The sequence below is a fragment of the Malania oleifera genome, chromosome 12 (assembly GCF_029873635.1).
Source record: "Malania oleifera isolate guangnan ecotype guangnan chromosome 12, ASM2987363v1, whole genome shotgun sequence".
Classification (NCBI taxonomy): Eukaryota; Viridiplantae; Streptophyta; class Magnoliopsida; order Santalales; family Ximeniaceae; genus Malania; species Malania oleifera.
This window is the reverse complement of record NC_080428.1, coordinates 41,271,226-41,285,308: the sequence shown is the minus strand read 5'-3', so window position 1 is coordinate 41,285,308 and position 14,083 is coordinate 41,271,226. Positions and strand designations below refer to the sequence as shown.

Sequence of the window (14,083 nt, the reverse complement as noted above, 5' to 3'; positions counted from 1 at the left end):
CATTAATATTTCATTTATTTAAAAAATAAATAAATAAAGTTTATTTCACAACAGTAGTGACGGTGTTAAAATTTCATTACTATTAGTCCCTTATTAGTGACGGTTTAGAAAATCGTCAATAATAATTCTTTTATTTAAAAAAAATAAAAATTTTATTTTGTAGCATTAGTGACGGTTTTGGATTTTCGTCACTATTAGTTCCTTATTAGTAACGGTTTAGAGAACCATCACTAATAGTTGTTTTATTTAAAAAAATATAAATAAAAAATTTTATTTCATAGCCATAGTGACAGTTTTAGAATTTCGTCACTATTAGTCCTTATTAGTGACGGTTTAGAGAATCGTCACAAACAATTCTTTTATTTAAAAAAAAAAAATTATTTCACAGCATTGGTGACGATTTTGGATTTTCGTCACTTTTAGTCTCTTATTAGTGACGGTTTTTTATTAGTGACAATTTAGAGAACCGTCACTAATAGTTATTTTATTTAAATTAAAAATAAAAAATTTTATTTCACAGCAATAGTGATGGTTTTGGAATTTCGTCACTATTAGTCCCTTATTAGTGACGGTTTAGATAACCGTCACGAATAGTTCTTTTATTTTTTAAAAAATAAAAAATGTTTATTTTACAACATTAATGACGGTTTTATAATTTCATCACTATTAGTCCCTTATTAGTGACAATTTAGAGAATCACCACTGCTAATTTTTTTATTTTTAAAAAAATAAAAAAATTTATTTAATAGCATTAGTGAGGGTTTTGGATTTTTGTCATTATTAGTTCCTTATTAGTAACGATTTAGAGAATCGTCATTGATAGCTTTTTAATTTAAAAAAGTATAAAAATTTATTTCACAGCATTAATGACAGTTTTAAAATTTCGTTACTATTAGTCCTTTATTAGTAACGGTTTAGAGAACCGTCACTAATAGTTCTTTTATCTAAAAAAAATAAAAAAAAAATTATTTTGCAGCGGTAGTAATAGTTTTTGATTTTCTTTACTCTTAATCACTTATTAGTGACAATTTAAAGAATTGTCACCAATAATAATAATTTTTTATTTAAAAAAAATTAAAAGAATTAATTTCAGTAATGACGAATTTTGAATTTCGTTACTATTTCCAAATTCGTAACTAATAGTCCCTCGGGTTTCCCAATTTACCTCCTTTCCCACCCATCCTCCCTTCTCTCCCCCCTTCACTCCCACGACATCCTTTCCCCCAATCTCCCTCCTTTCCCTCCAATCCTCCTCCTTTCCCTTCTTCACTCCCCAGCGACATCCTCTCTCCACGGCTCCGTCTTTCTCCTGTCGCCGACTCGCAGCTCCTCCCGATGACCGACTAGTTCGCAAAGTCCGTAGAGTACGGTCTTGGGCTCGCTAAGCGGATTTACGACCGGACGGATCGGATGGTTTCGCCGCCGGCTGTGGCGGCGATGGAGAAATCGTCGTCGCTGAAGTCGAGGGAGATGTATCTTCCGGCGGCGCGGATGGTGTACGTGGCGGTCTTGGAGCCGTCGATTGTGGATAATCCAGATATTCCAAGCTACCAGCCGTATGTGCACGGCCGGTGCGACCCGCCGGCGTTGATTCCACTCCACATGCATGAGATTGCGATGGAAGTTGACTGCTATATGGATACGGCTTTTGTTACACTTTATGGAACTTGGCGAGTTCACTGCCTTACGGGAAGTAGAAGCTACGGTTGTCGCATAGCCATTCCGATGGGAGAAGAGGTAATTCTCGGTTTTTTTTTTTTTTTTTTTTAATTTTATTTTTGTAAGCTTACGTTAGTGTTACTGGCATGCTTGGAAAGTGTAGCTCTTGTTTTTCAGAGCGAATCTTGGTTCGACTTTTGGTATTGAAACTGAGAAATCCTTTAGCAAACATTTTAAACAAACAGCAGTGTATCATGAACTAAACTGCGATTTAAGTCGCTATAAAGCAAGTTGAAAAGAAAAAAAAAATGACTTTCTTGTCTTAAATTAATGGAACAGAGTTGAGGCAATATCAGATGAAATGTATGTTGATTCGTCCTTGAGAATTACCATTTTCATCAAAGAATCAACTTTTAGCCAAATGATGTGAGAGACGGCTCTCTGTTTGATGCAGCAAACTAGTGTGAATACAGGGCTGCCCTCACCTTAGTCGTGCAACTTCCCCAAACCCAATATTTCTTTTTGTCTTATTTCTGCAAAATATAATATATGGCTTGGTGTCCAAATGGATGTAACTTATTGAAGTTCATAGCATTTTGATTGAAAGCCAAGATCGTTTGAAACTTTCCAAGCTGCACATCTTGAAAATTTCAATTTTGTTCCCTTTTGGTAGCCCATGGATAGGGCAGTAAATTACAAATTTACTATAATAGTAGAAACGTACAATCTGTATGGCGGAGTGCAAATGGTTGTATTTAGACTGGGTTGAATTGAGTTCATCAAATGCTAAAGATGGAAGGATCTGAATTTTAATTCTCTTATAAGCCTTTTGCTATCACACAACAGAGAATTGTGCCAAAGAAAGAAAGGCATTTCACCAAATGGGAAAATATGTACATTAAGGAAGAAAATGGATAATCAAGTAGCATTTAAAGGTCAATTCGCAATCTAAACTAGAGAGGACATGGTCAATTCAAATATGGACTAGATATCTACAGATTTCCTTTATTTCACTTTAAAATAATCTTAAGCTATGCTGCTTCAAGAAGACTGGCTAGAAGGCAGATTAGAAGACCACTCTGAGGAGTGCTGCTGATTTTTTTTTGGTTGAAAATTGAATAAGTTACTTATGAGACACAAACTGAAGGGATTGCACATGGAAAAAAAATGCCAGGTCGAGGTCTGGGCTGCTACAGGACACAAAATTGTGCAGCTCAGACATGTAAATAGATTTAATTGCAAAACTTCTTGTCAATGAGAAAATGCTTCTCCCTTAAAGTTATGACTTTGGTTTGGAAGCTCTAACAGTTTTAATATCATCCAGATAGAATTAAATGTGTTTAGCAGTGTATGTTGATGGCATCAGTACGTAGCATTATAATATCTATGAGTTACTTTACCTTGCAGTTTATTTTCCTTATTATTATTATTATTATTATTATTATTATACTGTTTTTTTGTAGACCTGATGTCTTTTATTTTAATTCTCAAATAAAACATGATTTTGCTAACAGGGTTCAATTCTAGGTGTCAAGGTTGATGTTGGTGGAAGATCATATTATACCAAACTGATCACCACGGAAGACATAGAAGATGTGGATAAAGCAGCCAAAGCTGAAGATGGAAGCTTTTTGATACCCCAGATTTATACTTTGAAAGTTGCAAAGGTTTTTGCTTGCAACTTTCTGTTCTGATTGCACGAGTGATCTTTAATGGTTGCACTTTATTTTTCTCTAAGATAATTATTTTTCATATCACAATGTATATGGAGGGTCCAGTCTTTCACTTAAAGTCGGTTAGCCTCAGAGGTTATCATATGATGATGGTCAGTTTTACCTCAGCATGCCTTTTAGTTTTACAACATATGTGATTCCTGCTGGGAAGAAAACCTCCAAAAGAGAAAAGATAGAGTTTAGTGTGAATTCTGGCATCAGTGCAGAACTTTTGTGCAAAACTAGCAGCCATCCTCTAAAGGTATTTTACTGATTAAAGTTAAATATAGTGATGTGTTTCCTTATCTTTTTCAATATGTATATATATATATATATATATATATATATATATATATATACACGCATGTATACATAGTATGTGTGTGTGTGTATTTATATATTTATGTATATGTGAGTGTGTGTTTGTATTTTATATATTATTATATTTATTTATATTTGTATGTATGCATGTGAGTGTTTGTGCATTAATGTGATTTTTTAATTTTCAGGAAATAAGGCGTCAATTTGGTAGATTGAGATTTTTATATGAAGCAGAAGTTCTCAAATGGTCAGATTTTGACTTCAATTTTTCATATACTGTAAGATCTTGGACCATGGTTATGTTGCCACTAGTTTATGATTTACAACTTTCTTGATCCAAAGATGGCCTCTGGGTTTTGGATGATGATGAATTTTTAACTCATCATGTGCATAGGACCTGCCATGGATAATTGATTCTTAATTTTTTGTGTGTTGCTTTTTTTTTTTTTTCATGGTTTGCAACCATGTTTCCAGGTTTCTTCAAGTGACATATGTGGTGGAATGCTCTTGCAGTCTCCATCTTTGCATGATTATGATCAAAGAGAGATGTTCTGCCTCTATCTTTTCTGAGGAAATCACTAGGGTATGAAGGTCTATAAGCTTAGTCTTTGATCTATATCATTATTCTATCTATCTGTGAAATTATCCCCATTTATCTATTTATATAATAACTAGATCCTGATTTTTGGAAGGATTTTTTGATTTGTGATTTTTTCTTATGAGAATGCATTCCTGGTTGTAGTGTGTACACTAATATTGGAAATGTTGTCCATCCTAACATTTTTGGGGGGTCAAGTGACCATTCAGTCACTGTACAAAACTGGGAATTTCTTAGAAATTAAAGCTACCTGTCAACTAAGTAACTAACTAAAGTTAGAATCGCATCTATTACACATACATGTTCATGTAATTTGCTTTATGTTTCTCTTGGAAATGCCCACTCTAGGCTTGTAGCACTAGGCTTTTTTTCTTTGAGAACAATTTCGGGGCTTTTTTTTTGTAGAATATATCATACAACTTTTGAGATCATAAAAAATGAAAAACTGGTACTTGCATGGTTGTATCTTCAAATATCACCTCTTGATTTTAAGGAGGTTAATTTTTTGGCATATTTTTTGACTTCAACATATAAAAAATATGGTGTACAAACCTTATTAGCTAGTTATTTTATGAATCGTTATAACTTAGTTAGTTTACTTTTTTTTTAATTTAAGTGGGATTAATTGGCTCTGCCTTTATTTAATTAAGAAGGAGATTAATAAATAAATTTTCATATAAAATAATTTTTTCAGCAGTTTCTCGAGAGAAGTTTTTCATTCCCTGTTATGGATTCCATTACTTTTTTTGGGATTTTTATGTTTACTTATTGTGTTGAATGAGGAGGAGGCATTCCGTGAATCGTCCGCCAATGCCCGATGCATGGGAGGATCAAGAAAAAGAACCCATGCTTCAAGAAATTATTAACGTTAATGTTTGTTTTTTTTCCTCAATTGCTCCATGAATTTATCACAAATCAGGTTTGTTTCCACTATATGTAATAATTTTTGGAATTATTAGCACTCCTTCGACTCGAATTTTTGTTATTCGTGTTTTGTAACCCCATTTCTCTCCTCACTGATCACCCTTGGTGGACTACAATATTATGTTTATTTAGTATAAACATAAAAAACATATTTTGGATGATAAAAGTTTTGATGGCTATTGTATTTGAAAGTACTTTGGGATTTTGAGAGCTTCTGCTGAAAGCTTGTTTTAACTTGTACATAATTTCTTTTTAAGAAATTCTTTCTCATATTTTGTTCGGGAAATTGGAGTTTAAACTTTCAATATAAATTTGGAATGGAAAAAACAATATAAAATTGTATTGATTTTTTTACCAAATCCAAATGCAAGGTGTGAAATCTATGCTCCCTAATGCGACATTATTTTATTGCTTGGTTTCTTGTGTGGACTAGAAAAATTGATAGGAAAAAATTCAATCTTTGTTGGCTATATTGCAAAGATATGGGATAACATCGTAGCACAATGTATGGTTTTGATTTTATGTGTTGAACTCAAGTTATAGCTGTGTAAGGTGCTTATTAATAGTTCTGTACTTAGAGCTCATAAGTATATTAGTTGCACTGAAGCATCATATGTGGAATGCTTGGCTCCTCTATGCTCATGAACTTGTTTTGACTTGGGTAGTTGTTTCTGCTGTGGTCAATGTTGTTTTGTGATGTGAATGGTTGAAGGCATGAATGGTAAGGTAAAACATATTTCTCATCTAGTGACTGATAAGGCTTACATCATTGTGCTATGGTTGTAATGCTTGTTTGAACTAGTTTGATATACTGAGCCATGTTGAATCTTTGATTTTGTGTTTCAGGACTGCAATATCATTTGGACAATGATATTTGGATTGATTCACACAGAAAAATGACCAAAAAAAGGAAATATCCATCATGTTCTTGCTGCTTATGTAGCTCTATATATATAAAACACATATGGTTATAAAGTTAGAAGGCTTGGGGCAAAGTTTCCTTATCTAGGATGCGGTGTCCAAGCCTAAACTCAATGAAGCTTTGGTTTCCATTGTGTTTGGATGAAAGTGCTTTTGGTGTTGGCGTACCTAGATGAACTTGCAATGGTAGCATTGCTTGCATGAAAATGAGCATTTGTATTGAGCACATTGTCTTTATGGACTTTCATACATATCAATGTCTTTATTTTTAAGTCCTAAGTATGTCTTGAGCACATTGAGCATCTGTATGATGCAAAAATCTTGTGAATTGCATGCTTTTGTGACTTGCAGGTTTGGGAAATATTCTATTTACAGACGGCATGCGGCTGAAAATTTGTTAAATTATTTTCAAAATAATCAAATTCATATACCATATTTGTGAGAATGATTATAGTGTGCTAAATGTTAAAAATTTTTGAAAGGATGAGTGAAGTTCAAAATTATTTTGAACTTCATTTCCAAATTTATTTTTACATATGCTAAGTGAAAATTCTATCAATTATTGACTCATTTGCATTATTTGATTATTATAGTTATTTTTGAGTCTTAAGGAAGTCATGTAAATCATGAATATCACATTCTATTTTTTCATAAAACTATATTTTGATATAAATTCTCCGTGGGATGCATGAACACATTATATTATTTAATGCTTATTATATGAAGCCCTTGTGCACTCATTAAATTTATTTCTGGTTTGATTATTGTGAACTATTTATTGTAAACACTCATGTTTGGAGCATATCTCTATGGAAAGTGTCTTATTTACAAATGAAATGCTATCAAAATTTTTCTAAACTAATAAAACTAAACTATTTAAAATTGTATCATTTTCTTTAATTATGTTTGAATGTTCGATTATTTTGCTATCAAATCATTGATACTTATAGTACCTGTATATGTTTAAAAATCGTATACTAATTTTTTTTTAACTCTTGATTTGTAGGGTTTACGACTATTACGACATTAACATGATGTCATACAATACAGTTGAGAGCAACTTTTGATTTTTTTCTTATTTTGTTTTTTTTTTTTTTGTTATCTGAACAGATGAAATTTTTGTATTTTAATTTGAATTTGTATAATGTGTTTGAATTTGAATTTGGATATTGAATTTTTTGTATTTTTTTTTATTATTTGATCAGATGAAATTTTTGTATTTTAATTGAATTTGTATAATATATTTGTATATAAATTTGAATTAGAATTTTGAATAATTTATAAACTTTTTAGTAATTATGGTTTAATGTGTATGCAAAAATGTAATTATAGATTTTTAGAGGAATTAATGATTAAAAAAATTATTAATTTTATATTATTAGTGATGGGGTTTTAAAATCGTTACTAATAATTTTTTATTTTTTAAATATTAGTGAATGTTTCAAAACCGTTACTAATAGTAGAGTATTAGTGACGAATTTTAAAAACGTCACTCTATTATTAGTGACGGTTTTGAAACCTTCATTAATAGTATAATATTAGTGACGGTTTTGAAATTCGTCATTAATATTCTATTATTAGTGACAGTTTTGAAATTCGTCGCTACTACATTACTGTTAATGACGATTTTGATTTGAATTAATGTAGAATTTATAGTGGTTGTATTTTGATTTTAGTGACGGTTATAATTTGTCACTAATACTCTATTATTAGTAATCCTTTTAAATTCATCACTAATAATTATTTGTAATTGCAGTTATGATGACTAATTCAAAATCGTTACTAATGCTTATAAAATCGTTGCTAATATTATTAGTGACGGTTTTTGGAGTATTAGTGACAGTTTTGATCCTTCACTAAAAACCTAATTTTTTGTAGTGATTTTCCCTGTGAGCCTAAATTTCAGGAGGAGTACGAGGAAGAAGTTCAAACTCTAGACTATGATGTTCACATTTCTGGTGACAACCATGATGTGGGTAAATTGGATACAAGTGGTATAAATTTTGATGCTAGTGGTGATGAACATTGACAACCTAGGTCGTCCAGTCAAGAAGTGGGTGAATTAGATTTGAATGGTATAACTTTGGACCAAAGTGATGATGCACAACTAGAAACTGAAGTTGTGGCTCCAGTCTCGTCTGAATCCCTCGCACAACATGCAACTAATACACCAAACCAATCACTAGTTGAGGATATTCCTGAACTAGTTAGAAAATAGCTACCGCAGCGTCATACCAAAGGTATTCCTAAATCCACATACGAACTCGATCTTTCTAGTAAAATTAAATATCTTATGAGTCACTATGTGTCTAACCATTGTTTGTCAAAATCAAATCAGTTATTTGTAAATCAATTATCTATTGTATCTATTTCTAACAGTGTGCAAGAAGCCGAAGCTGACCCAAGCTGGAAAGCTATTACGAATGATGAATGAGATCCTTGCAAAAGAATAAAACTTGGGAACTTGTCGATTGTCCACTAGGAAAGAAACTAGTTGGATGCCTGAGAGTTATGGTGTGATACTAAGAGAGGGGCGAATTGGGATTTAAAAATATTTTGCTAATTTAAATTTCACTGATTCACCACATTAAATATCATTTAAAATTTAAAGCGTGCATGAAAAATAAGAATGAAAATAAATAAACATTCATGCACATGCGGAAATTAAAGTGCGGAATTTAAATGAGAGAGAGAGAGAGAGAAGATTTGTTATCGAGGTTCGGTGAATCCTGCCTATTTTCCCACCTCAAGCCAAACTAGTTTAGAGAATTCTACTACTTTTGCTCACTTACCGGGTGGAGCGACACCGGTACAATCTCTCCTTACGGGGCGAGGTAAACCCCAACTCAAAATTCGGGGCTGAGCCACAACCTACAACTACACCTTACTGGATGGTGCTCCTAGTTCTCCTAACTAGGTTTGAACCAATCCGGTGCACGTTATAGGCCAATGTAATCCTCTTCTGACCATACGCCAAGAATACAACAACAATAAAAAATTGTGTACAAAGAGAATGTTTCTCAGATAAGTAGAGATATACACAATGAAAGCTCTAATATGCAGTCTCAAATGATTTAAAAATGAAGCTCAGTAGAGTAGTATTCCTCTCAAAATAGTTTTCAAGTAAACCAATGAGAGTATGGAAAATGATTTTCTCTATGAAAATGACCTTTTAAATTTTAATTTAAATAAGGCTTTCGAGCAAAATATATGAAAGTGAATATTAATTTAGGCCATTGTCAAGAAGCTTCTCAAGCACAATATATATATCAATGAATATATATGCTCAAAGCATTCTTAAACTAACCCATAGATTTTCTCCAATAAAAACATTTCCAAATAAATGAATAGGAGAAGTTAGGGTTCATTTAAAATGACTGACCTTTATAAAAGCAAATTCAATAAAGGTTTTCTAGCAGTATGTGTAATGACCCGAAAAAAAATGATATTTAAATATTAAATAGAGAGGGAAATGGAAGGTGGAAGCAGACTTCGTCGACGACGTGGCAACTTGGGCAACTCTGAATTTTGTCGACGAAGGGGAGAGTTCGTTGATGAATTATCTCTTAACCTCGTTGACAAGGTGACGTGACTCGTCGACGAGAAGACACCGAGAGGATATTTTGGGCGACTCTAAATTTCGTCGACAAAGGGGAGAGTCTGTCGACGAATTGCCTCTTGACCTTGTCGACAAGGTGACGTGGCTCATCGACGAAGCCCCTTATATAAACAGCCAAAAACTCAGATTTAAACGCAGAAAAATTAGAAAATCACTCCCTTTCTCTCTCCCTACTATTTCTCTCTCCTCTCTCTTCGATTTTGGCTCCATCGTTCGTCGAATCGACGATCTGAGGCCACCACGATGCTCCAGGGGTTTTCTCCAAATCTGCCGAAGCGGATTGTTGGTGGGAGTGAGTTGAGATTCATCCTTGATTCAAGTTAAGGCTAAATATTTAAAATTTGGTCTTCCCGTAATTATAGGAAAGGTTATTCAAGGAGAAATACTGAAGTTTAGTTCTGTGAGTTGTTGATTTCAGGGTGTTGCTTGAGGAACCCTGCGGGTGCAGGACGAGTAGATTTTTTAGGGGAGTTTCTTTTCAATATCAGGAAAGAGAATAAACTAAAGCAGTTATTTTCCTAGCAAATTACTATTATTTATCAGCAAAATAATTTTTAGAAAAACATGTGTTATGTCTGAATATTGTTGAATAAATGCATATTTGGGAAAATACTGCTGTTATACAAGAATTACGATTTTAGAATGAAATGTATGATTTTATTCAGCATTGTGTGGCATGAATATTATTTTTACATGATATGTATTATATTATGACAATTTTACGAATAAACATGTTTTTAGAAATTATGAAATAATGCAGTATATGATGATTTTGAAATACATGATAAATGACTTATATACTCAGAATGATATGTATGAGATTTTCGATGTAAGGCCGTGATTGATAGTCGGCGCAAGACCGTGTTTATGAAATGTTCAGCGCAAGGCCATATTTACGAAATGCTCGGCGCAAGGCCGTATTTATGAAAGTATATAAATGCTATAAATTCATTTATGTTAAATGCTATATTATCATGTACTAAATGTTATCAGAACTCGGATGTTAGTTCAGTTTCAAGAGTACGGTACTGTAGCTATATAGATCATATATCCATGTTCATATTAGTGTTAACCACCCCATGAGGGGGTGGGAAATGGATAGCTGATGTAGCTTTCAGTGTAGAGTTGTAGACGTTCACCTGACAGTCTGGACCAAGGTGTGGCGGGCCCATCGTACGTACAGACATTTTTGACTCAGCAGTGGTCGGCCAACCATTGTCGGGTCCGGCCTTCGAGCTGCACAACTCGTCATGGGGGGTAATACATGACATCAGCTAGCTATTCATCTTGGGTATGTTTTCAGTATTATCAGCTATACCAGACATTTTATGAACTATATGATGTTTTAGAAAATACGAAAGTATTTGATTATTCAATACGTTATGATGAATGTTTCAGATATATGAAATGTACTGCATATGTATAATTGCATCAAATATTCATGTTGTCACATAGTTGTGTTTAGTTTATTTTCCCTTACTGAGAAGTGTCTCACCTCCAAACATTAAATGATTTTCAAGAAACCCAAAAGGACCGGCAGGTCGTGGCCGCCGTTGAGTCTGTTGTGCTATCCCGTTAGGAGGGTAAGTTTTGTACTAGAATTAGGAGATTTTTGTTGTGGGATCTTAGATGTATTTTTGATATTTTGAGATTATATATGAATACAATATCATTGTGGATTGTAGTTGTCTCTAGTATTTTATATTTTATGGTCATAAGAATGTGATTTACATTTACTGCTGCCTAAGTTCCGCTGTGTATGACAGATGTCTCCATTACCCACAGGTTTTGGTTGACTATTTTATTTAGTATGTTTATTAAATGATAAGATAAGCAGTTCGTTACAATATGTGTATAAGCTTAAATATATGCTTAAGCCTTCAAGACAACTTCAAAATAAATTTCTCCAAAATATTTTCAAATAAAAGGTATGGGAGAAATTTGATCTTTGTAGAACATGATAATAAAAAGGCTATCAAGCTATATATATAAACTTGAATATAAGCTCAAGTCTCTAAAAAAAAAAATAACCTCCAAAATATTTTTCTCCAAAAAGATTTTCAAGAAGAGTAGGAGAAATTTGATCTTTGAAAAACAATAAGAATAAAAAGTAGAGGTCTTCAAGCAATATATATAAACTTGAATATATGCTCAAACATTTTCAAAATTACTTCAAGAAAAAGAAGTCTTATAAGTAGAAATATACGAGTGGATATATACTCCAAGCTTCCTTCAATAACCTACAATAGTTTCTCCTAAAAAGAAATTTCAAAGTAAAAAAGTAGGCGAAATATGAAATTTAATGCATAAAGGGGGTATGAAAAATGAGGGAGAAACAAAGAATGTGTATATATGCTCTCAAGATGTTTCTCCTCAAATTTTCAAGTGTCTTTGGCTTGTATTTATAGGCAAAAACCAAAACTAGCCGTTTTATGGCCGTTGTGGTATTAAAATATGATCTAATTTGAAAACTAGTCGTTGGAGAGCTTTCTGTGCGGACACTCTTATGTGTTTTGCCCATGACGTTTTCTATACAACAAAAAACTGAATGTTCTTAGTATTAACAGAAAGCTAAGAGAAAAACCCACAACTTTTGTGTTGAACACTTGTTAAGATAAGAAGTTATGGATGGAGAAAAATGCCCATCAATGAGACGGAAGAAATGTAAAGGGAATTTTTCTACTATGGACACCTTAGTGCTTTGACCATAACATTTTCTATACGACTTCAAATTGAATGTTCTTGGTGGCAACAAGAAGCTAAGAGAAAATCTCACAATGTTCATGTTGAACATGTTTTAAGGTGAGAATGGATTGATCGAGAAAATCACTCATCAATGAGCTGGAAGAAACATGAAGGGATCTTTGAAAAGCTTGCTTTGGAGTTTTTCATTTAAAAAAAAAAAAAATTTTTGCACTTGAAATAATTTTTGCACATTTGTAAAATGATTTTCCATGAAATATAGAGTGCCTAAGGTCAGTTTAAAGTCAAGTATGAGCTTCAAATTAAATCATGAGATCATGCACAATTAAACTTAATTAATTATTACAACCCAAAAATAAATAAAGTCTTCAAGCTTGCTCTCTTGATTCCCATGGAATACGCTGATTGGTGCGAGCTTGAAGTGCTTTTTATGGCTTCTATTTTGCATATTTCACTTGTACTTCTAGAATTATAAACATGTATATTCACTCAGTACACAAGTGAGATGTTGTTTGTCATAATCAAAACAAGGATCGGACTCAAAAAGTCAACAATCTCTCCCTTTTTGATGATGACAAACACAAGAGCAAAATTGGGTTTGCTTGACAAGGCTCTCTCTCTGACACTGTGCATAATTTAAAAGATATTCAATAAAGTTCATTTTCACAGATGAAGACTTTAGAAATTTTCAAGTTATACATTTAAATTCAGTGGTTCAATGTGCAGTATATGTTTGAAGCTTACGGAAAAAATATTCAACTAAGCACGTTTATCAATTTCCATTTTTGTAAAACAAAAGCAAAAGAATAAATGAATTTTAATTTTGCTTATAGATCTCCCCCCCCTCCCCCCCTTTTGTCATCAACAAAAGGGCCAAAAAAAAATTCTCCTTTGAAAAGAAGACCATTTAAAACTGTAAAGCCTTTAAGATGTAAAATTTCACGACACAAACAAATTTTAGTAAAATATGTCACGAATGCATTTAAGCTCACAAGCAATAGATAAAATTGAAATTATAAGATGATTCTTTCCATAAAAATTTTAAAACAAATTCCCCCTTGGATATTACTAATAAGTTATGGAGACAATGTTTGTTGAAAAAGGAACTTTAACATAAGGACTTAAGCAAGCAAAGAATTTTCTAGTATACGTTTAAGAACAATCCATAATATAAGTTGAAAACCCAACCATATAGATCTAATTTTTTTTTTGAAATTTTAGAATAAGATAATATAGCAAATTTTAAAAGATTGTGGCAAGCAACAAGTTGTCACTTAAGTTTTTCAATAAAATCATCATGCTTTAAAGTACACAAGCCACAAAGAATTTCAAAATAGATGTAAGCCACAAATGTTGGTGAGCATAACAAGATAGAAAGTTATTTCAGATGCCCCCCCTTTCGATTTGAATCCTAACTTAGATGCTTTTATCTACGTATACTGATACCAACGGTGAAAAATTCATTATGATAGTATAAGCAATAATTTTTAAAAAAATTTACTGGATAAAGATTGGGCCTTTTATCTAACTAGTAAAATCATTCTATAGAATTTACATGCATCAGAAAATTGAAATTTAGTCCTACAATGATGTTCATATATTCAAGAATGATCCATATTATAGTAT

General features: G+C 32.5%; 1 protein-coding gene across 2 annotated transcripts; it reads left to right on the top strand.

Moving 5' to 3' along the window:
- The first annotated feature begins 1,149 nt into the window (after positions 1-1,149).
- On the top strand, positions 1,150-7,396 carry LOC131145071 (uncharacterized). 2 transcript variants are annotated; one of them, XM_058094128.1, is made up of 7 exons: positions 1,187-1,737; positions 3,174-3,326; positions 3,466-3,633; positions 3,881-3,970; positions 4,167-4,275; positions 5,073-5,163; positions 7,142-7,396. In XM_058094128.1, the coding sequence occupies exons 1-5, from the start codon at positions 1,411-1,413 to the stop codon at positions 4,260-4,262; spliced, it is 834 nt and encodes a 277-aa protein (XP_057950111.1). In that variant the 5' UTR covers positions 1,187-1,410; the 3' UTR covers positions 4,263-4,275; positions 5,073-5,163; positions 7,142-7,396. The 2 variants fall into 2 exon arrangements, with proteins under 2 accessions (XP_057950110.1, XP_057950111.1); XM_058094127.1 differs by having other exon boundaries at positions 1,150-1,737; positions 4,167-5,163.
- The last annotated feature ends 6,687 nt before the right edge of the window (positions 7,397-14,083 follow it).